The sequence below is a fragment of the Salvelinus fontinalis genome, chromosome 8, assembly GCF_029448725.1.
Source record: "Salvelinus fontinalis isolate EN_2023a chromosome 8, ASM2944872v1, whole genome shotgun sequence".
NCBI classification, from domain to species: domain Eukaryota; kingdom Metazoa; phylum Chordata; class Actinopteri; order Salmoniformes; family Salmonidae; genus Salvelinus; species Salvelinus fontinalis.
This window is the reverse complement of record NC_074672.1, coordinates 40,396,416-40,421,633: the sequence shown is the minus strand read 5'-3', so window position 1 is coordinate 40,421,633 and position 25,218 is coordinate 40,396,416. Positions and strand designations below refer to the sequence as shown.

The 25,218-nt window shown below is 41.9% G+C and overlaps 1 protein-coding gene across 1 annotated transcript in view; it reads left to right on the top strand.

The window, feature by feature from the left end:
* Positions 1-261: 261 nt before the first annotated feature.
* LOC129861238 (rho GTPase-activating protein 39-like) overlaps positions 262-25,218 on the top strand; it is a 167,566-nt gene continuing 142,609 nt past the window's right edge. Inside the window, exon 1 of the mRNA XM_055932469.1 lies at positions 262-415. Within this exon, the coding sequence (XP_055788444.1) occupies positions 402-415 (14 nt within the window). The 5' untranslated portion in view covers positions 262-401. The remainder of the gene's footprint in view (positions 416-25,218) is intronic.

Genomic DNA, 25,218 nt, shown 5'->3' with positions numbered 1-25,218 from the left:
AAGAACTATTGATTTTCTGATTCATTAAGAAAGCTAAACTTAGATATGTGTTTTTGGTTGTTGAGTCAATAAGACCATGCCCATTTCAAATTTATCCTTCTAAAATATATATATATTTCAGAATATTTAGACAAGTTAGCTGGCTAACTCATTCAAGCTGCTTTGTAGTATACCGCTCAGTTAAATACAGTCCGTTAGGGATCAGATTACATATTAACCATGACCATGGTGGAGTTTCGTGGAGGGGTGTGTGTGTTGTACTGACTTGCACACAGACAGGGCAGGGGTGAGGCAGTACTCTGCTCCAGTTACGTGGAAACGCACATACATAGCTCAACTAGTGGGAAATCTACTACAATGCAACTCTTATTCCAACTTTTTGCTCATACAATGTGAGGAAGATGGCCGAGACAAGGTATGCGAGTTACTATTTACTGTACATTGTATTGTCACTGGAAATAACTTTGTGTTTCTCTCGGTGAACGAAACTAGACCGATATAATGTAACACGTTTTTGCTGTTGATCCTCGTGTTACCGCTTCTCACTTCTGCGGATTGACGATGTCCACTGTCTGCGGTGCTACAGTAAAATAATACAACAGGCTTGAAGTAGACTATAGACTGGAGATGAGGTTTTACATTACTCAAACTTTATAGAAACACGTATTGTCTCGGTTTCCCTTTGCGTGCCTCAAATTAAAAATGTTCCCTTTATTTGAAATGCAAATGGTATGCTATGGAAATGAAAAATAACAAACATTTGTCAAACGCAAATCGTTATTACCATATTAACACAGTCTATGCTAATAACATGTAGTTAGTGATTTGAACAAACTAATTTCAAACGGATAAAAAGCTTGAAATGAAGGACACTAACAAGACATACAAACTAATGCATTGGGAGGTGAAATGTTACCCCGTTTCAATAATTATTTGATTGTTCTGTATCAATGTATTGTATTCATTACGGATGTAGTCCTTCTTTTCTAGAGAAAGTCACCCTAAAACACTGCATGCCTGTCCAATAACTACACTACGGTCTATTACACTGCTCCTTATCGGTGTGTAAAACCATGCCTCTGGGCAACTTCAACGTTCAAACACGAGATCCAAGGTTTTTACAATGGATTAATGGGCTAGTCTGGGGGGAAACATGCCTGGTCTTGACCGGCATGTATGTCGGTGAACAGATGCTGAACGCTACAGGAGAGGGCTGGTAAATTACACATGGTCCAGCATGCTTTCCCTCTGGTGCTGTGTCAGTCAATCTGCCGCCCAGTCAGGCACTTCCCATCCCGACTTCCATATGTCCAGCATAATGGCAATCATCAACGGGACGGGCGTGGGCGTATTTTATTCATGTTTTAGTTAAACTGACTGGAGTCGATTAGCTGTTTAGTGTTGGCCTCATGCTATATACCATTTATATAAAGACATATAAAGATTGGGGTAGTTAGATGAATTTGTTAGCCTGTAATCAGCAGTGTATTGCTCTTACTGAATAGAGATGTGTGAGTACTGTATATATAATTATAGAGATGTGTTACTACTGTAGATATAATCACACTTGAAGGGAGTCCAAGTTACACATTGTGAAGACAGTGAGCAAATGGGGGCCATGGAAGCATTAGCTATGCTTTAGTGTGCTGTGGAAGCCAGACTTGGATTGTATGATTGTGGTCCGATTTTAATGATCAGTTTCTTCTCTTGAATCTTGGCAGATGTTACTACAAATTGCTTGGTTCCGTTACCAAAGTAAAAACATAAATAAAAAAACACATGCATGTTCCATAGCACTGTTACTATATAATAACTATTACTATCATACTATTACTATTATACTATTACTATTAAACTAACTATTACTATCATACTAACTATTACTATTAAACTAACTATTACTATCATGATATTACTATTATACTAACTACTACTATTATACTAACTATTACTATTATACTAACTATTACTATCATACTAACTATTACTATTATACTAACTATTACTATCATACTATTGCTAGTATACTAACTATTACTATTAAACTAACTATTACTATCATACTAACTATTACTATTAAACTAACTATTACTATCATGATATTACTATTATACTAACTACTACTATTATACTAACTATTACTATCATACTAACTATTACTATTATACTAACTACTACTATTATACTAACTATTACTATTATACTAACTAGTACTATCATACTAACTATTACTATTATAATAACTACTACTATTATACTAACTATTACTATCATACTAACTATTACTATTATACTAACTACTACTATTATACTAACTATTACTATTATACTAACTAGTACTATCATACTAACTACTACTATTATACTAACTATTACTATTATACTAACTATTACTATCATACTAACTATTACTATTATACTAACTATTACTATCATACTATTGCTAGTATACTAACTATTACTATTAAACTAACTATTACTATCATACTAACTATTACTATTAAACTAACTATTACTATCATGATATTACTATTATACTAACTACTACTATTATACTAACTATTACTATCATACTAACTATTACTATTATACTAACTACTACTATTATACTAACTATTACTATTATACTAACTATTACTATCATACTAACTACTACTATTATACTAACTATTACTGTTATACTTACTATTACTATTATACTAACTATTACTATTAAACTTACTATTACTATCATACTAACTATTACGATCATACTATTGCTAGTATACTAACTATTACTATTATACTAACTATTACTATTGAACTAACTATTACTATCATACTAACCATTACTATCATACTAACTATTACTATCATACTAACTTTACTATCATACTATTACTATTATACTAACTATTACTATTAAACTAACTATTACTATTATACTATTACTATCATACTAACTATTACTAGTATACTAACTATTACGATCATACTATTACTATCATACTAACTATTACTATTATACTAACTATTACTATCATACTATTACTGTTATACTTACTATTACTATTATACTAACTATTACTATTATACTAACTATTACTATTATACTAACTATTACTATTATGCTAACTATTACTATTATACTAACTATTACTATTATACTAACTATTACTATTATACTATTACTATCATACTATTGCTAGTATACTAACTATTACTATTATACTAACTATTACTATCATACTATTACTGTTATACTTACTATTACTATTATACTAACTATTACTATTATACTAACTATTACTATTATACTAACTATTACTATTATACTTACTATTACTATTATACTAACTATTACTATTAAACTTACTATTACTATCATACTATTACTGTTATACTAACTATTACTATCATACTAACTATTACTATTATACTAACTATTACTATTAAACTAACTATTACTATTATACTATTACTATTATACTAACTATTACTATTATACTAACTATTACTATCATACTATTACTATTATACTAACTATTACTATTAAACTTACTATTACTATTATACTAACTATTACTATTATACTAACTATTACTATCATACTATTACTGTTATACTTACTATTACTATTATACTAACTATTACTATTGAACTAACTATTACTATCATACTAACCATTACTATCATACTAACTATTACTATCATACTAACTTTACTATCATACTATTGCTAGTATACTAACTATTACGATCATACTATTACTATTATACTAACTATTACTATTATACTAACTATTACTATTAAACTAACTATTACTATTATACTATTACTATTAAACTAACTATTACTATCATACTATTACTATTAAACTAACTATTACTATTAAACTAACTATTACTATTATACTATTACTATTAAACTAACTATTACTATTATACTATTACTATTAAACTAACTATTACTATTATACTAACTATTACTATTAAACTAACTATTACTATCATACTAACTATTACTATCATACTATTGCTAGTATACTAACTATTACTATTATACTAACTATTACTATCATACTATTGCTAGTATACTAACTTTACTATTATACTAACTATTACTATCATACTATTACTAGTATACTAACTTTACTATTATACTAACTATTACTATTATACTAACTATTACTATTAAACTAACTATTACTATTATACTAACTATTACTATTATACTAACTTTACTATCATACTATTACTATCATACTATTGCTAGTATACTAACTATTACTATTATACTAACTTTACTATCATACTATTACTATCATACTATTGCTAGTATACTAACTATTACTATTATACTAACTTTACTATCATACTATTACTATCATACTATTGCTAGTATACTAACTATTACTATTATACTAACTATTACTATCATACTAACTATTACTATTATACTAACTATTACTATTATACTAACTATTACTATTATACTAACTATTACTATTAAACTAACTATTACTATTATACTATTACTATTATACTAACTATTACTATTATACTAACTTTACTATCATACTAACTATTACTATTATACTAACTATTACTATTATACTAACTATTACTATTAAACTAACTATTACTATTATACTATTACTATTACAGTTATACTAACTATTACTATTATACTATTACTATTACAGTTATACTAACTATTACTATTATACTAACTATTACTATTATACTAACTACTACGATCATACTATTACTATTATACTAACTATTACTATTATACTAACTATTACTATTAAACTAACTATTACTATTATACTATTACTAGTACAGTTATACTAACTATTACTATTATACTAACTATTACTATTATACTAACTATTACTATTATACTAACTATTACGATCATACTATTACTATTATACTAACTATTACTATTATACTAACTATTACTATTATACTAACTATTACTATTATACTAACTATTACTATTATACTAACTATTACTATTATACTAACTATTACGATCATACTATTACTATTATACTAACTATTACTATTATACTAACTATTACTATTAAACTAACTATTACTATCATACTATTACTATTATACTATTACTATTATACTAACTATTACTATTATACTATTACTATTACTGTTATACTAACTATTACTATTATACTAACTATTACTATTATACTAACTATTACGATCATACTAACTATTACTATTATACTAACTATTACTATCATACTATTACTATTATACTAACTATTACTATTATACTAACTTTACTATCATACTATTACTATTACAGTTATACTAACTATTACTATTATACTAACTATTACTATTAAACTAACTAGTACTATTATACTAACTATTACTATTAAACTAACTAGTACTATTATACTAACTATTACTATTAAACTAACTATTACTATTATACTAACTATTACTATTATACTAACTTTACTATCATACTATTACTATTACAGTTATACTAACTATTACTATTATACTAACTATTACTATTATACTCACTATTACTATTAAACTAACTATTACTATCATACTATTACTATTATACTATTACTATTATACTAACTATTACTATTATACTATTACTATTACTGTTATACTAACTATTACTATTATACTAACTATTACTATTATACTAACTATTACGATCATACTAACTATTACTATTATACTAACTATTACTATCATACTATTACTATTATACTAACTATTACTATTATGCTAACTTTACTATCATACTATTACTATTAAACTAACTATTACTATTATACTAACTATTACTATTATACTAACTTTACTATCATACTATTACTATTATACTAACTATTACTATTATACTAACTATTACTATCATACTAACTATTACGATCATACTATTACTAGTATACTAACTATTACTATTATACTAACTATTACTATTAAACTATTACTATCATACTAACTATTACGATCATACTATTGCTAGTATACTAACTATTACTTGTATACTGGCTATTACTATTAAACTAACTATTAATATCATACTAACTAGTACTATCATACTAACTATTACTATCATACTAACTATTACTATCATACTAACTAGTACTATCATACTATTACTATTGTACTAACTATTACTATCATACTATTACTATTATACTAACTATTACTATCATACTAACTCGTAATATCATACTAACTATTACTAGCATACTAACTATTACTATCATACTAACTATTACTATTATACTAGCTATTACTATTATACTAGCTATTACTATTATACTAACTATTACTATTATAATAACTATTACTATTATACTAACTATTACTATTATACTAACTATTACTATTATAATAACTATTGCTATCACACTAACTAGTACAATCATACTATTACTATCATACTAAATATTACTATTATACTAGCTATTACTATTATACTAACTATTACTATTATAATAACTATTACTATTATACTAACTATTACTATTATACTAACTATTACTATTATAATAACTATTGCTATCACACTAACTAGTACAATCATACTATTACTATCATACTAAATATTGCTATCATACTACCTATTACTATTATACTAACTATTACTATTATACTAACTATTGCTATCGTACTAACTATTACTATCATACTAACTAGTACTATCATACTATTACTATTATACTAACTATTACTATCATACTAACTATTACTATTATACTAAGTATTCGATATGGTCTATAGTCATACTGAGAGTTTTCATGTGTGGGAAAGGGACAGGTGTTACAACGTTTTTGCTGTTGATCCTCGTGTTACCGCTTCTCACTTCTGCGGATTGACGATGTCCACTGTCTGCTGTGCTACAGTAAAATAATACAACAGGCTTGAAGTAGACTATAGACTGGAGATGAGGTTTTACATTACTCAAACTTTATAGAAACACGTATTGTCTCGGTTTCCCTTTGCGTGCCTCAAATTTAAATGTTATCTTTATTTGAAATGCAAATGGTATGCTATGGAAATGAAAAAGAACAAACATTTGTCAAACGCAAATCGTTATTACCATATTAACACAGTCTAAGACAATAACATGTAGTCAATGATTTGAACAAACTAATTTCAAACTAACCCCCCTCCACCCCACCCCCACCCATGGGTATCCCGGGCGAACAGGAGCATTGCTGAAATAAATAGTGTTAGGTTCTGACGTCTTCAGTCACCCACACACAACCTCCACTCCTATCATTAAAATTAATGTTCTATAGTTGAGTAAAGCTCTCCTGATGTAGGCAGACAACAAGCGTCTTCACTTGGATATACAGACAGTTATGGCTGGACACATGATGGACAGCCATAATGAGATTGTGTAGTTGTGTAACATTGGTGGCATTGTGGTTACTACTGGCTGAGGCCTCTGCTGTTGTAGATTGTTCTATAATGTCTCTCTCTCTCTCTCTTATGGTTCTTCTCTCCGTCCAACTCTGTCACCACTCTTTCCTTTCACCCCTGTTCTGTTTGTATTTGTCTGAGCCCAGGCACGCCAGGTATGTGGGACTGTTTTACTGGTCGGGGTCACTTTGTGCTGACTGGGAGTTTGGGCTGAAAAGCTGCGTTGTTGGGCCACTGCCTGCAGGATGAATCAGAGAGAGCTGACCATTGTGGACATCATCAATGACCATTTTAGATGTTGTCAAAGCCCTTTAGTCCTCCGCAGCTGAGTCTGTGTGTTTATTTAATTTAATTTACCCTTTATTTAACTAGGCAAGTCAGTTAAGAACAAATTCTTATTTACAATGACAACCTACCCTGGCCAAACCTGGACAACGCTGGGACAATTGTGCACCGCCCTATGGGACTCCCAATCACATCCGGATGTGAGACAGCCTGGATTCGAACCAGGGACTGTAGTGACACCTCTTGAACTGAGACCCAGTGCGAGACCGTTGCACCACTCGGGAGCCCTAGAAAGCTGGTTGTTGGTTGGTTGATGGAAAGTAACTGTGTGGGTTCACGTGCACGCTCCTTTATGTGCACGTGTGCAATTGTTTGCGTTGTTGTTGTATATCTGTAGGCAACGTGGCTAAACAGTGATCCCCATAGTGGTAGGGTGAGAACATGCAGGGAGTGGTACACTAGGACAAACCCTGGGAATGGTAGGGTGTGTCAGTGCAGAGATCTTCTCTACTGGGTGGGGTGGTGTGTTGATGCCGTCTGCATAATGAACCTCGGTGGGGACAGCTGTGAGGAGGCGTGTCTGAGCTGCCCAGTCCATGAATTAATTAAAATGTACTGCTACACACTAAAGGTGTGGTAGAGTACTTCTAAACCTGACATGTAAGTTAGTCATGACTTTGTAACAACGCAAGACAATCTAAAGCAATGGCTATGGATTAACTGAGGGTTATCCTACGAAACAGGTTTGAGGAGTTAGATTTGACCAAAGTTACCTCACTAAGTTCAACACAGGATAACTGGCTATACCTTAAAAAGGTATAACTTTGTAACAACACAAGACAATCTAAAGCAACGGCTATGGATTAACTGAGGGGTATCCTATGAAACAGGTTTGAGGAGCTAGTGAGGTAACTTTGGTCAACTCTTCAGCCAGTAGTAACCACAATGCTACACAACTACACAATGTCATTATGACTGTCCGTCATGTGTCGTCTCCAGCCATAACTGTCTGTATATCAAAGTGAAGATGATTGTTTTCTTCATCAGGAGTCCGAGTCTGTCACAACCGGCCGTGACCGGGAGTCCCTTAGGGCAGTGCACAACTGCGTCGTCCGGGTTAAGGGAGGGTTTGGCCCGGGGGGGGGGGGGGGGCTTTACTTGGCTCATCGCGCTCTAGCGACTCCTAGAGCCGGGCACCTGTAGGATGACTTCGGTCATCAGTTGAACGGTGTTTCCTCTGACACATTGGTGCAGCTGGCTTCCGGGTTAAGCGGGCTGGTGTTGAGAAGTGCCTTTTGGTGGGTCGCATGACGCGACCGTCGCCTCTCCCGAGCCTGTTGGGGAGTTGCATCAATGAGACAAGATCGGAAATGGATATGACAAAATTGGGGAGAAAATTTTACACTATTAAAATGTGTAATGTTAAAATACATCGCATTACACATTTATTAATGGCAGAATGCATTTTACACTTCATGCAATGAAACACTTTTTTATGACTTAATAAAATGTGAAACAAGGTGCTTGTGCATTGATAATCACACCAAAGACGCCATTAACGATACGTTATAAAATAAAGACGACATTAACGATACGTTATAAAATAAAGACGACATTAACGATACGTTATAAAATAAAGATGCCATTTTTATTTATTTATTCATTCACCTTTATTTAACCAGGTTGGCCAGTTGAGAACAAGTTCTCATTTACAACTGCGACCTGGCCATAGAAATATCTGTATACAGTATGTGTAAATGAAGTAACGAGGTAAGGCAATAAATAGGCTATAGTGGCGAAGTAATTACAATTTAGCAAATTAAGTGATAAATGAGTGATAGATGTGCAGATGAGGATGTGCAAGTAGAAATACTGGTGTGCAAAAGAGCAGAAAAACAAAAACAAATATGGGGATGAGGTAGGTAGTTGGTTGGATGGGCTATTTACAGATGGGCTGTGTACAGCTGCAGAGATCGGTAAGCTGCTCTGACAGCTGATGCTTAAAGTTAGTGAGGGAGATATAAGTCTATAACTTCAGTGATTTTTGCAATTTGTTCCAGTCATCGGCAGCAGAGAACTGAAAAGAAAGGAGGCCAAAGGAGGTGTTGGCTTTGGGGATGACCAATGAAATATACCTGCTGGAGCGCGTGCTATGGGTGGTTGTTGCTATGGTGACCTAGCAGAGACTTATAGCTGACCTGGAGCCAGTGGGTTTGGCGACGATTATGTAGCGAGGACCAGCCAACGAGAGCATGCAGGTCGCAGTGGTGGGTAGTATATGGGGCTTTGGTGACAAAACAGATGGCACTGTGAGACTGCATCCAAATTGCTGAGTAGAGTGTTGGAGGCTATTTTATAAATGACATCACCAAAGTCAATGTGAGTCTGGAAGGAGAGTTTACAGTCTAAAAAGACACCTATGTATTTGTAGTTGTCCACATATTCTAAGTCAGAACCATCCAGAGTAGTGATGCAAGTCGGGCGGGCGGGTGCGGGCAACAATCGGTTGAAGAACATGCATTTAGTTTTACTAGCATTAATGCCTTATTTATTTTATTCACGATACGTTAAAAAATAAAGACGACATTAGCGATACGTTATGTTACAACCTGGCTCATGATTGTAACAATCGGAAACCACACTGTGTAAAGGAATAACAAAATTAATTTATTCCATAAATTAAGTAAACACTCACAACAATAATCAGAAGAGGCATGAAGGTCAGTAAATGATGTGTCAACTGCCAAAACCACAACGAAACAACCAAAGGTATGCATGGAGAGAGGAATCTCTTGCTGAATGGGGACACAGTGGCTTTATGCCACAGCTGACCTTTCACAGGTGTGTCCCATCAGCACTGATGACTAACCACTAGGCTACCGGCTGGTTACTGGCCCAACGCTCTAACCACTAGGCTACCGGCTGGTTACTAGCCCAACGCTCTAACCACTAGGCTACCGGCTGGTTACTGGCCCAACGCTCTAACCACTAGGCTACCTGCTGGTTACTGGCCCAATGCTGTAACCACTAGGCTACCTGCTGGTTACTGGCCCAACGCTCTATCCACTAGGCTACCGGCTGGTTACTGGCCCAATGCTGTAACCACTAGGCTACCTGCTGGTTACTGGCCCAACACTCTAACCACTAGGCTACCGGCTGGTTACTGGCCCAACGCTCTAACCACTAGGCTACCTGCTCTAACCACTAGGCTACCTGCTCTAACCACTAGGCTACCTGCTCTAACCACTAGGCTACCTGCTCTAACCACTAGGCTACCTGCCGCCCCAGTGTTTGGCCCACCAGGATTTCCTTGTCCCATCGCTCTCTATCAACTCCTTGTGGTGGGCCGTGCGCCTGCAAGCTGACCCCGACACATTGGTGCAGTGCGGCTTGGCAGGGTGGTGTTTCGGAAGCCGCATGGCTCTCGACCTTCGCCTCTCCGTAGGGGAGTTGCAGCGATGGGACAAGATTGTAACTACCAATCGGATATCACGAAATTGGGGAGAAAAAGGGGTAAAAGTACAAATATATATAATTTCAAAAAAATAAATACATACAGTACATATATATATTTTAGCTAGGTAGTAAGCAATTGCAAAGTTGCTAATTAGCTACAATTTTTAAGTTGTCTGTGATGAGATTCGAACACGCAACCTTTGGGTTGCTAGATGTTCACGTTATACACCTACCCATCCACCCCGACCAACCAAGCAACCAACCACCCACCCACCCTACTTTCGTTTTTGCCTTAAGTAACCTTCTGTCTTATGTAACCATACCAAAACCGCAACATATCATACTAATTTGCATGTCTTGGATTTACATTTACTATGTGACGTCTAGTCTATGAGACCAGGCTGGGTTCTTCTCTAGGTTTCATCCTAGGTTCCTGCCTTCAAAGCCACTGTGCTTCTGCCTCTGCATTGCTTGCTCTTGGGGTTTTCGGCTGGGTTTCTGTATAGAACTTTGTGACAACTGTTGATGTAAAAAGGGCTAAATAAAATACATTTGATATTCCAGATAGGATTGGGGGGAAAACACAGCAACCAACACTGGGTCTAATGTTACTCTAGTACAGTGTTTCCCATATATGTACGCGACCAACAAAATGGGATTTCATTTTGATATGATTTGAATTCACCTTATTCAACTCATTGAGGGCTTGAGGATTATTTGACAAGTTGAATCAGCTATGCTTGTGTGCTGTTGGGGTTATTTGAGGACTGGAGTTGAGAATCACTGTTCTAATGAGTAGATATTTCCCCAAAATACTCCTGCAGTCCAAACCCCTTGGCGCCCATCCCTCTCCGTTTGGTTTTACAACTACCCAGTAGGTGGTTGTGTGGATTTAACTCACAGTGTTTCACTGGTCTAACTGGCCTGTTTCCCTGGCATGGTGGTCCTTAGGCCTGGGTCCCAAAGTAGTAGTCAGTAAAAACGCCTGCTCATTAAGATGGGCCGGGATTCAGGGTCTCAGCTCATTAACATAGCTAGGACGTGTGCTACAGTAACATAGCTAGGATGTGTGCTACATTGACATAGCTAGGACGTGTGCTACATTAACATAGCTGGGACGTGTGCTACAGTAACATAGCTAGGACGTGTGCTACATTGACATAGCTAGGACGTGTGCTACATTGACATAGCTAGGACGTGTGCTACATTGACATAGCTAGGACGTGTGCTACATTGACATAGCTAGGACGTGTGCTACAGTAACATAGCTAGGACGTGTGCTACAGTAACATAGCTAGGACGTGTGCTACATTAACATAGCTAGGACGTGTGCTACATTGACATAGCTAGGACGTGTGCTACAGTAACATAGCTAGGACGTGTGCTACAGTAACATAGCTAGGACGTGTGCTACATTAACATAGCTAGGACGTGTGCTACATTAACATAGCTAGGACGTGTGCTACAGTAACATAGCTAGGACGTGTGCTACATTGACTCTACTCCTGGGTCATGACTTGAAGACCCATGCCAGGATTACCGTTTATGTTCTAATCCAAATGGACGGTAATGAATACTGTATACATTATTTATTAACTTTTTGGGGGGGGCTCCTAGCCCACAGTGTGATGAGGAATAGGCTGTAAACCTGGAGATGATGTGTTATCTAACTGCCTGCTTCCTGCTGAATAGTTAGAAAGTACCAAGCAACATTTCAGTCACCGCTGACAGACACTACAATGCCCTCACGCTAGACTTCACCTGCTAATTGTTTTAACGTTTTAGTAGAAGAAACAGTCCAAGTTGAATGTTACGTTTGTTAAATGTTAAAATTTTGGTTTAATCTTTCATGACATTATCAGACGTCAAGCTGAGAACTTCCACTTCCTAGTTTTCTCACTCTGGCCCATCTTTTATAACAGATCAGCAGTGAGAGAATCAGAACAAAGTGTGAGCCGTCTGTATTTTCTCTGTGCTTCTCAGATAGTCTCTGGTTTGATCTGGGGTTCTACTCTCTGTAAGTTGCTGTATGTGCTTTTTAACTGAGGCTGTCTGTAGGGACCCATGTTGATCTCAGAGCATGTCTTCTGTAAGACTCATATCTACGACTGCTGCATCTCACAGAAGCACACATGTGGAGGGAGGGGGGGGGGGGGGGGGGGGTCCAACCAGCAGGCACTGTATCCCCGGGCTGCCTTCTAGAGCTGGGACGATAAACCCAAAATTGATCGACACCAACCATACTAATCACTTATCGTAGGCATTTTGCTGATGTCATTCAGTACAATAAGTAGCCGGTACTAGAGAAATGTCAAGTTTGAAATGACATGGGTTTTGTAATATAAGTGATTGTTAATGGTACACTTGAGGGATACGACCATCAAACCTGTAGTAGTAGTTAAAATGATAACAAAATAAAACAGTGGTGCACATTCATGTTATTAACTTAGCATTCTATTTATCATTATGACATCAATTCAGGCCATTTATCACAATATGGATTTTTGTCCGTATCGCCAAGCTCTACTACCTTCCTCCGTCCTGTGATCTCATAACCACCACGGCCACCACCCCGCCCCCCCCCCCCCCCCCCCCCCCCTGCTCTGTTTCTTGTAATTATCTTTTTGTTTTCTAATGATTTGGTTGGGTCTAATTATGTTGCTGTCCTGGGGCTCTGTGGGGTCTGTTTGTGTTTGTAAACAGAGTCCCAGGACCAGCTTGCTTAGAGGACTCTTCTTCAGGTTCCTTTCTCTGTAGGTGATGACTTTGTAATGGAAGTTTTGGGAATCACTTCCCTTTAGGTGGTTATAGAATTTAATGGCTCTTTTCAGGATTTTGATAATTAGCGGGTATCGGCCTAATTCTGCTCTGCATGCATTATTTGGTGTTTTACGTTGTACACAGAGGATATTTTAGCACAATTCTCTCTCAGTCTCTCTCGCTCTCTGTCTCGTTCTCTCTCTATCTCTCTCGCTCTCCCTGTCTCGCTCTCTCTCTATCTCTCTCGCTCTCTCTGTCTCGCTCTCTCTATCTCTCTCACTCTCTGTCTCGCTCTCTCTCTCTCTCTCTCTCGCTCTCCCTGTCTCGCTCTCTCTCTCTATCGCTCTCTCTGTCTCTCTCTCTGTCTCTCTCTGTCTCTCTCACGCTCTCTCACTCTCTCTCTCTCTCTCTCAATTCAATTCAATTCAATTCAAGGGGCTTTATTGGCATGGGAAACATGTGTTAACATTGCCAAAGCAAGTGAGGTAGATAATATACAAAAGTGAAATAAACAATAAAAATTAACAGTAAACATTACACATACAGAAGTTTCAAAACAATAAAGACATTGCAAATGTCATATTATATATATACAGTGTTGTAACAATGTACAAATGGTTAAAGTACACAATGGAAAATAAATAAGCATAAATATGGGTTGTATTTACAATGGTGTTTGTTCTTCACTGGTTGCCCTTTTCTTGTGGCAACAGGTCACAAATCTTGCTGCTGTGATGGCACACTGTGGAATTTCATCCAGTAGATATGGTAGTTTATCAAAATTGGATTTGTTTTCGAATTCTTTGTGGATCTGTGTGATCTGAGGGAAATATGTCTCTCTAATATGGTCATACATTGGGCAGGAGGTTAGGAAGTGCAGCTCAGTTTCCACCTCATTTTGTGGGCAATGAGCACATAGCCTGTCTTCTCTTGAGAGCCATGTCTGCCTACGGCGGCCTTTCTCAATAGCAAGGCTATGCTCACTGAGTCTGTACATAGTCAACGCTTTCCTTAAGTTTGGGTCAGTCACAGTGGTCAGGTATTCTGCCACTGTGTACTCTCTGTTTAGGGCCAAATAGCATTCTAGTTTGCTCTGTTTTTTTGTTAATTCTTTCCAATGTGTTAAGTAATTATCTTTTTGTTTTCTCATGATTTGGTTGGGTCTAATTGTGCTGTTGTCCTGGGGCCCTGTGGGGTGTGTTTGTGTTTGTGAACAGAGCCCCAGGACCAGCTTGCTTAGGGGACTCTTCTCCAGGTTCATCTCTCTGTAGGTGATGGCTTTGTTATGGAAGGTTTGGGAATCGCTTCCTTTTAGGTGGTTGTAGAATTTAACGTCTCTTTTCTGGATTTTGATAATTAGTGGGTATCGGCCTAATTCTGCTCTGCATGCATTATTTGGTGTTCTACGTGGTACACGGAGGATATTTTTGCAGAATTCTGCATGCAGAGTCTCAATTTGGTGTTTGTCCCATTTTTTGTGAAGTCTTGTTTGGTGAGCGGACCCCACAACCATAAAGGGCAATGGGCTCTATGACTGATTCAAGTATTTTTAGCCAGATCCTAATTGGTATGTTGAAATTTATGTTCCTTTTGATGGCATAGAATGTCCTTCTTGCCTTGTCTCTCAGATCGTTCACAGCTTTGTGGAAGTTACCTTTTTATTTATTTTTATTTTATTTTATCGTTATTTTACCAGGTAAGTTGACTGAGAACACATTCTCATTTGCAGCAACGACCTGGGGAATAGTTACAGGGGAGAGGCGGGGGATGAATGAGCCAATTGTAAAGTGGGGATTATTAGGTGACCATGATGGTTTGAGGGCCAGATTGTGAATTTAGCCAGGACACCGGGGTTAACACCCCTACTCTTACGATAAGTGCCATGGGATCTTTAATGACCTCAGAGAGTCAGGACACCCGTTTAACGTCCCATCCGAAGGACTGCACCCTACACAGGGCAGTGTCCCCAATCACTGCCCTGGGGCATTGGGATATTTTTTAGACCAGAGGAAAGAGTGCCTCCTACTGGGACTCCAACACCACTTCCAGCAGCATCTGGTCTCCCATCCAGGGCCTGACCAGGACCAACCCTGCTTAGCTTCAGAAGCAAGCCAGTAGTGGTATGCAGGGTGGTATGCTGCTGGCATACCACCTGTGGCGCTGATGTTTAGGCCGAGGTATGTATAGTTTTTTATGTGCTCTAGCGCAACAGTATCTAGATGGAATTTGTGGTCCTGGCGACTGGACCTTTTTTGGAACACCATTATTTTGGTCTTACTGAGATTTACTGTCAGGGCCCAGGTCTGACAGAATCTGTGCAGAAGATCTAGGTGCTGCTGTAGGCCCTCCTTGGTTGGTGACAGAAGCACCAGATCATCAGCAAACAGTAGACATTTGACTTCGGATTCTAGTAGGGGGAGACTGTTCTAGTGCCCGCGCCAATTCGTTGATATATATGTTGAAGAGGATGGGGCTTAAGCTGCATCCCTGTCTCACCCCACGACCCTGTGTGAAGAAATGTGTGTGTTTTTTGCCAATTTTAACCGCACACTTGTTGTTTGTGTACATGGATTTTATAATGTCGTATGTTTTACCCCCAACACCACTTTCCATCAATTTGAAAAGCAGACCCTCATGCCAAATTGAGTCGAAGGCTTTTTTGAAATCAACAAAGCATGAGAAGACTTTGCCTCTGTTTTGGTTTGTTTGGTTGTCAATTAGGGTGTGTAGGGTGAATACATGGTCTGTTGAACGGTAATTTGGTAAAAAGCCAATTTGACAATTCAATCTCTCTGTCTCTATCCCTCTGGTTGATCTAAATGGAAGTGTAAAAGGACATTTAATCTCCATAACAAACAGATCAAAACAGCCTCCACCTCTACATTGTTTCTTTGGGGGGGCTTGAGAAATGTGTCAGCGTGTAAAGGAAGGATCGGGGGAAAGCCTCTGTTGTCAGCCCTGCATCTCTTTCCTGTGATTTATATAAGGGGCCGGAGGGGAGGAAACGTTCTCACAGTATGTGTTGGATCAGCACCCTGCTGCAACATGTCTCAGACGAGCTTTAGAGTAATTGACTCCTCCATGGTAACAGAGTTGGAGTGGCGGCTGGCTGGGTAGTGGTGTTGACAGGGGAGTAGGAGGACTGTTGATAGGCATGGTGTTGATATGTTCTGCTGTTTGATGAGTTAAACCTAATGAGAAACCATATCACACAGACATACAGCCTGTCCTCTCCTGTCCTGTCTTCTCCTATCCTCTCCTGTCCTCTCGTTTCCTCTCCTGTCCTCTCTCTCCTGTCTTCTCCTATCCTCTCCTGTCCTCTTGTTTCCTCTCCTGTCTTCTCTCCTGTCTTCTCCTATCCTCTCCTGTCCTCTCGTTTCCTCTCGTTTCCTCTCTCCTGTCTTCTCCTATCCTCTCCTGTCCTCTCGTTTCCTCTCCTGTCCTCTCTCCTGTCTTCTCCTGTCCTCTCGTTTCCTCTCTCCTGTCTTCTTCTATCCTCTCCTGTCCTCTCGTTTCCTCTCCTGTCCTCTCTCCTGTCTTCTCCTGTCCTCTCGTTTCCTCTCTCCTGTCTTCTCGTATCCTCTCCTGTCCTCTCGTTTCCTCTCCTGGCCTCTCTCCTGTCTTCTCCTGTCCTCTCGTTTCCTCTCTCCTATCCTCTCATTTCATCTCCTGTCCTCTCTCCTGTCTTCTCCTATCCTCTCCTGTCCTCTTGTTTCCTCTCCTGTCCTCTCTCCTGTCTTCTCCTATCCTCTCTTGTCCTCTCTTTTCCTCTCCTTTCCTGTCTTCTCGTATCCTCTCCTGTCCTCTCGTTTCCTCTCCTATCCTCTCCTGTCCTCTCGTTTCCTCTCCTGTCCTCTCTCCTGTCTTCTCCTATCCTCTCCTGTCTTCTCCTATCCTCTCCTGTCCTCTCTCCTGTCTTCTCCTGTTCTCTCGTATCCTCTACTGTCCTCTCTCCTGTCTTCTCTTGTCCTCTCCTGTCCTCTCCTCCTCACCTTTTCCTCTCAGCATGACGAGTCGTCCTGGACCATTTCCGATCAGCCGTTCAGAACGAGACTTCTAATGAAGGGTTCATGGTTTAGTATTTTCAATTAACAATCGGCCAAAGGTTTTTCACCTGCCAAGTTCACAAACAAAATACTCTTCAAGGAGGGATTTCCTTTGTATGTGTCAGAAGAGTGTTTGCATACAGTCACACACACACTCACACACACAGTGGGTCTGAGTGACTAACCTTGTTCACACCCTGGTGTCATGCAGCTCAGTCAACATAGTGGCGGAGGTGCTGAGCCAGGCACCTCTCTGTAGTTACAGGCTTGTTTTTATCAATTCAATTCAAGGGGCTTTATAGGCATGGGAACATGTGTAACATTGCCAAAGCAAGTGAGGTAGATAATATACAAAAGTGAAATAAACAATAAAAATTAAGGTTGAGTAATTTGGTTCTTTATCTCTCACAGACAGTGGAAACGGGTTAACTCTGAACATTCCTTTGTCTCTTTATTGCTGGTTGGTGTTGCAGTTTAAAGGGTCCCCCATGACTCAGGCCCAGCAGACTGACTGGGAGGCTCAGCCGGCAGGATGGAAAAAAGCTCAGTGATGGGGAGCACAGTGTCCAGCCTGCCTAAGCCCAAGTGGACTCTTCCTTCCTGTCCTGCTCCTTTCTGCTCCGGTGGTTCGCGGCTAGTGTGTGTGCACCTGTGTGTGTGTGCACCTGTGTGTGTGTTGGTTAGATCGGGTATGGGTCGAGTGGGTTGGTTCTTCTATCCTTGCAGGGACCTAAAATCCCCAAAATCCCCACAAGGACAGTAAAACAAAGACAAATTCTTCCTTGTGGGGATATTTCCCACGTCCCCATGAGGTCAAAGGCTATTTTAAATTCAGGAGTTAGGGTTAGGATTAGAATTAGGGTAAGGGTTAGTGGTTAGGTTTAGAGTTAGGGGTTAGGGAAGATAGGATTTTGAATGGAAACTAATTTTAGGCCCCCACTACAATAGAAGAACAAGACTGTGTGTGTGTGTGTGTGTGTGTGTGTGTGTGTGTGTGTGTGTGTGTGTGTGTGTGTGTGTGTGTGTGTGTGTGTGTGTGTGTGTGTGTGTGTGCGTGCGTGTATGGATGTGACAGAGAAAGATGGTGAGGTTGTGGTATTGCAGTGGTTCTGGTTGTCCTGATGCTAACCCCTGTGTAACCCAGGACCGGCCCGGGGCCTGTGGCTCAGTGTCTCCCAGGGGAACACCACTCAGGACAGTCATTAGTCGAGTGAATGTGGGCCTGAAGCCTGAAGGAGAAGTGGGAATGAATGACAATCTTTGCCATTGTCTGGGTTAATGAGTGCTGGGACAGAGCTGCTGCTCAGGAATGCCCCTGTCCATCCATCCATGCATGTTAGTTTAATGGATCCCAGACGAGGGGCTGGGAAACTCTTCTAAGAACTATTATTAACTGACAGTAGGGCCTAGAGAATGAGAGCTGGAGGGACAGTGGAGCATTTGAAGATGGTTGTGATCTGTGGCGATGCTCAGCAGTATCACAGTTCATCTGAGTAGCAGTAGTTACTTGGACTCATATCACAATTTATTTAAAGTGCATTTAACAAAGTGACGACACAGTTGTGAGCACAAAGTCACCGGAGACGGTCTCAAGTCTCTGCTCTTCAAATCTCCTTTCAGGGGGAGAGGCATTGGAGCAGAGGACGTACGAATGAGATACACAGACGTGTTGATCACTGGCAACCTGCCACACTCACCCTCTCTCTCTAGAACGGACACCATGAGGACATTCTCCCCGCCTTTATATAGCTCCTCACCTCTCCTCACCCTCCTCACCCTCTCTCTCTAGAACAGATACCATGAGGACATTCTCCCCGCCTTTATATAGCTCCTCACCTCTCCTCACCCTCCTCACCCTCTCTCTCTAGAACAGATACCATGAGGACATTCTCCCTGGCTTTATATCGCTCCTCACCTCTCCTCACCCTCCTCACTTCTCCTCACCCTCCTCACCCTTTCTCTCTAGAACAGACACCATGAGGGCATTCTCCCTCCCATTATATAGCTCCTCACCTCTCCTCACCCTCCTCACCCTCTCTCTCTAGAACAGACACCATGAGCACACCCCCCCACTCCCTTTATATCCCCCCAAACGTGCCTGGAGATCTGCCTTCAGCACTGAAGAACAGCAGCAGCAGACAGCTTGTAGGACTGTGTGGAGACAAGAGTGTGTAGCAGCCCTACTGTGTAGAGACAGGAGTGTGTAGCAGTCCTACTGTGTAGAGACAGGAGTGTGTAGCAGCCCTACTGTGTGGAGACAGGAGTGTGTAGCAGCCCTACTGTGTGGAGACAGGAGTGTGTAGCAGCCCTACTGTGTGGAGACAGGAGTGTGTAGCAGCCCTACTGTGTGGAGACCAGCCCTACTGTGTGGAGACAGGAGTGTGTAGCAGCCCTACTGTGTAGAGACAGGAGTGTGTAGCAGCCCTACTGTGTGGAGACAGGAGTGTGTAGCAGCCCTACTGTGTAGAGACAGGAGTGTGTAGCAGCCCTACTGTGTAGAGACAGGAGTGTGTAGCAGCCCTACTGTGTAGAGACAGGAGTGTGTAGCAGCCCTACTGTGTAGAGACAGGAGTGTGTAGCAGCCCTACTGTGTGGAGACAGGAGTGTGTAGCAGCCCTACTGTGTAGAGACAGGAGTGTGTAGCAGCCCTACTGTGTAGAGACAGGAGTGTGTAGCAGCCCTACTGTGTAGAGACAGGAGTGTGTAGCAGCCCTACTGTGTGGAGACAGGAGTGTGTAGCAGCCCTACTGTGTGGAGACAGGAGTGTGTAGCAGCCCTACTGTGTGGAGACAGGAGTGTGTAGCAGCCCTACTGTGTGGAGACGGGAGTGTGTAGCAGCCCTACTGTGTGGAGACGGGAGTGTGTAGCAGCCCTACTGTGTGGAGACGGGAGTGTGTAGCAGCCCTACTGTGTGGAGACAGGAGTGTGTAGCAGCCCTACTGTGTAGAGACGGGAGTGTGTAGCAGCCCTACTGTGTGGAGACAGGAGTGTGTAGCAGCCCTACTGTGTGGAGACCAGCCCTACTGTGTGGAGACAGGAGTGTGTAGCAGCCCTACTGTGTGGAGACGGGAGTGTGTAGCAGCCCTACTGTGTGGAGACCAGCCCTACTGTGTGGAGACCAGCCCTACTGTGTGGAGACGGGAGTGTGTAGCAGCCCTACTGTGTGGAGACGGGAGTGTGTAGCAGCCCTACTGTGTGGAGACGGGAGTGTGTAGCAGCCCTACTGTGTGGAGACCAGCCCTACTGTGTGGAGACAGGAGTGTGTAGCAGCCCTACTGTGTGGAGACCAGCCCTACTGTGTGGAGACAGGAGTGTGTAGCAGCCCTACTGTGTGGAGACCAGCCCTACTGTGTGGAGACCAGCCCTACTGTGTGGAGACGGGAGTGTGTAGCAGCCCTACTGTGTAGAGACAGGAGTGTGCAGCAGTCCTACTGTGTAGAGACAGGAGTGTGTAGCAGTCCTACTGTGTAGAGACAGGAGTGTGTAGCATCCCTACTGTGTGGAGACAGGAGTGTGTAGCAGCCCTACTGTGTGGAGACAGGAGTGTGTAGCAGCCCTACTGTGTGGAGACAGGAGTGTGTAGCAGCCCTACTGTGTGGAGACAGGAGTGTGTAGCAGCCCTACTGTGTAGAGACAGGAGTGTGTAGCAGCCCTACTGTGTAGAGACAGGAGTGTGTAGCATCCCTACTGTGTGGAGACAGGAGTGTGTAGCAGCCCTACTGTGTGGAGACAGGAGTGTGTAGCAGCCCTACTGTTTAGAGACAGGAGTGTGTAGCAGCCCTACTGTGTAGAGACAGGAGTGTGTAGCAGCCCTACTGTGTGGAGACAGGAGTGTGTAGCAGCCCTACTGTGTGGAGACCAGCCCTACTGTGTGGAGACCAGCCCTACTGTGTGGAGACGGGAGTGTGTAGCAGCCCTACTGTGTGGAGACGGGAGTGTGTAGCAGCCCTACTGTGTGGAGACGGGAGTGTGTAGCAGCCCTACTGTGTGGAGACCAGCCCTACTGTGTGGAGACAGGAGTGTGTAGCAGCCCTACTGTGTGGAGACCAGCCCTACTGTGTGGAGACAGGACTGTGTAGCAGCCCTACTGTGTGGAGACCAGCCCTACTGTGTGGAGACCAGCCCTACTGTGTGGAGACGGGAGTGTGTAGCAGCCCTACTGTGTAGAGACAGGAGTGTGCAGCAGTCCTACTATGTAGAGACAGGAGTGTGTAGCAGTCCTACTGTGTAGAGACAGGAGTGTGTAGCATCCCTACTGTGTGGAGACAGGAGTGTGTAGCAGCCCTACTGTGTGGAGACAGGAGTGTGTAGCAGCCCTACTGTGTGGAGACAGGAGTGTGTAGCAGCCCTACTGTGTGGAGACAGGAGTGTGTAGCAGCCCTACTGTGTAGAGACAGGAGTGTGTAGCAGCCCTACTGTGTAGAGACAGGAGTGTGTAGCATCCCTACTGTGTGGAGACAGGAGTGTGTAGCAGCCCTACTGTGTGGAGACAGGAGTGTGTAGCAGCCCTACTGTTTAGAGACAGGAGTGTGTAGCAGCCCTACTGTGTGGAGACAGGAGTGTGTAGCAGCCCTACTGTTTAGAGACAGGAGTGTGTAGCAGCCCTACTGTGTAGAGACAGGAGTGTGTAGCAGCCCTACTGTGTGGAGACAGGAGTGTGTAGCAGCCCTACTGTGTGGAGACCAGCCCTACTGTGTGGAGACCAGCCCTACTGTGTGGAGACGGGAGTGTGTAGCAGCCCTACTGTGTGGAGACGGGAGTGTGTAGCAGCCCTACTGTGTGGAGACGGGAGTGTGTAGCAGCCCTACTGTGTGGAGACCAGCCCTACTGTGTGGAGACAGGAGTGTGTAGCAGCCCTACTGTGTGGAGACCAGCCCTACTGTGTGGAGACAGGACTGTGTAGCAGCCCTACTGTGTGGAGACCAGCCCTACTGTGTGGAGACCAGCCCTACTGTGTGGAGACGGGAGTGTGTAGCAGCCCTACTGTGTAGAGACAGGAGTGTGCAGCAGTCCTACTATGTAGAGACAGGAGTGTGTAGCAGTCCTACTGTGTAGAGACAGGAGTGTGTAGCATCCCTACTGTGTGGAGACAGGAGTGTGTAGCAGCCCTACTGTGTGGAGACAGGAGTGTGTAGCAGCCCTACTGTGTGGAGACAGGAGTGTGTAGCAGCCCTACTGTGTGGAGACAGGAGTGTGTAGCAGCCCTACTGTGTAGAGACAGGAGTGTGTAGCAGCCCTACTGTGTAGAGACAGGAGTGTGTAGCATCCCTACTGTGTGGAGACAGGAGTGTGTAGCAGCCCTACTGTGTGGAGACAGGAGTGTGTAGCAGCCCTACTGTTTAGAGACAGGAGTGTGTAGCAGCCCTACTGTGTAGAGACAGGAGTGTGTAGCAGCCCTACTGTGTGGAGACAGGAGTGTGTAGCAGCTCTACAGTGTGGAGACCAGCCCTACTGTGTGGAGACAGGAGTGTGTAGCAGCCCTACTGTGTGGAGACAGGAGTGTGTAGCAGCCCTACTGTGTGGAGACGTGAGTGTGTAGCAGCCCTACTGTGTGGAGACAGGAGTGTGTAGCAGCCCTACTGTGTGGAGACAGGAGTGTGTAGCAGCCCTACTGTGTAGAGGCAGGAGTGTGTAGCAGCCCTACTGTGTGGAGACAGGAGTGTGTAGCAGCCCTACTGTGTGGAGACAGGAGTGTGTAGCAGCCCTACTGTGTGGAGACAGGAGTGTGTAGCAGCCCTACTGTGTGGAGACAGGAGTGTGTAGCAGCCCTACTGTGTGGAGACAGGAGTGTGTAATAGCCCTACTGTGTGGAGACAGGATCGTGTAATAGCCCTACTGTGTGGAGACAGGAGTGTGTAGCAGCCCTACTGTGTAGAGACAGGAGTGTGTAATAGCCCTACAGGTTAGAGACAAGAGTGTGTAGCAGCCCTACTGTGTAGAGACAGGAGTGTGTAGCAGCCCTACTGTGTAGAGACAGGAGTGTGTAGCAGCCCTACTGTGTGGAGACAGGAGTGTGTAGCAGCCCTACTGTGTGGAGACAGGAGTGTGTAGCAGCCCTACTGTGTAGAGACAGGAGTGTGTAGCAGCCCTACTGTGTGGAGACAGGAGTGTGTAGCAGCCCTACTGTGTAGAGACAGGAGTGTGTAGCAGCCCTACTCTGTAGAGAGAGGAGTGTGTAGCAGCCCTACTGTGTGGAGACAGGATTGTGTAGCAGCCCTACTGTGTGGAGACCAGCCCTACTGTGTAGAGACAGGAGTGTGTAGCAGCCCTACTGTGTAGAGACAGGAGTGTGTAGCAGCCCTACTGTGTAGAGACAGGAGTGTGTATTAGCCCTACTGTGTGGAGACAGGAGTGTGTAGCAGCCCTACTGTGTAGAGACAGGAGTGTGTAGCAGCCCTACTGTGTGGAGACAGGAGTGTGTAGCAGCCCTACTGTGTGGAGACAGGAGTGTGTAGCAGCCCTACTGTGTGGAGACAGGAGTGTGTAGCAGCCCTACTGTGTGGAGACAGGAGTGTGTAGCAGCCCTACTGTGTGGAGACAGGAGTGTGTAGCAGCCCTACTGTGTGGAGACAGGAGTGTGTAGCAGCCCTACTGTGTAGAGACAGGAGTGTGTAGCAGCCCCACTGTGTGGAGACAGGAGTGTGTAGCAGCCCTACTGTGTGGAGACAGGAGTGTGTAGCAGCCCTACTGTGTAGAGACAGGAGTGTGTAGCAGCCCAACTGTGTAGAGACAGGAGTGTGTAGCAGCCCTACTGTGTGGAGACAGGAGTGTGTAGCAGCCCTACTGTGTGGAGACCAGCCCTACTGTGTGGAGACAGGAGTGTGTAGCAGCCCTACTGTGTAGAGACAGGAGTGTGTAGCAGCCCTACTGTGTGGAGACAGGAGTGTGTAGCAGCTCTACTGTGTAGAGACAGGAGTGTGTAGCAGCCCTACTGTGTGGAGACAGGAGTGTGTAGCAGCCCTACTGTGTGGAGACAGGAGTGTGTAGCAGCCCTACTGTGTAGAGACAGGAGTGTGTAGCAGCCCTACTGTGTAGAGACAGGAGTGTGTAGCAGCCCTACTGTGTGGAGACAGGAGTGTGTAGCAGCCCTACTGTGTGGAGACAGGAGTGTGTAGCAGCCCTACTGTGTAGAGACAGGAGTGTGTAGCAGCCCTACTGTGTGGAGACAGGAGTGTGTAGCAGCCCTACTGTGTGGAGACCAGCCCTACTGTGTAGAGACAGGAGTGTGTAGCAGCCCTACTGTGTAGAGACAGGAGTGT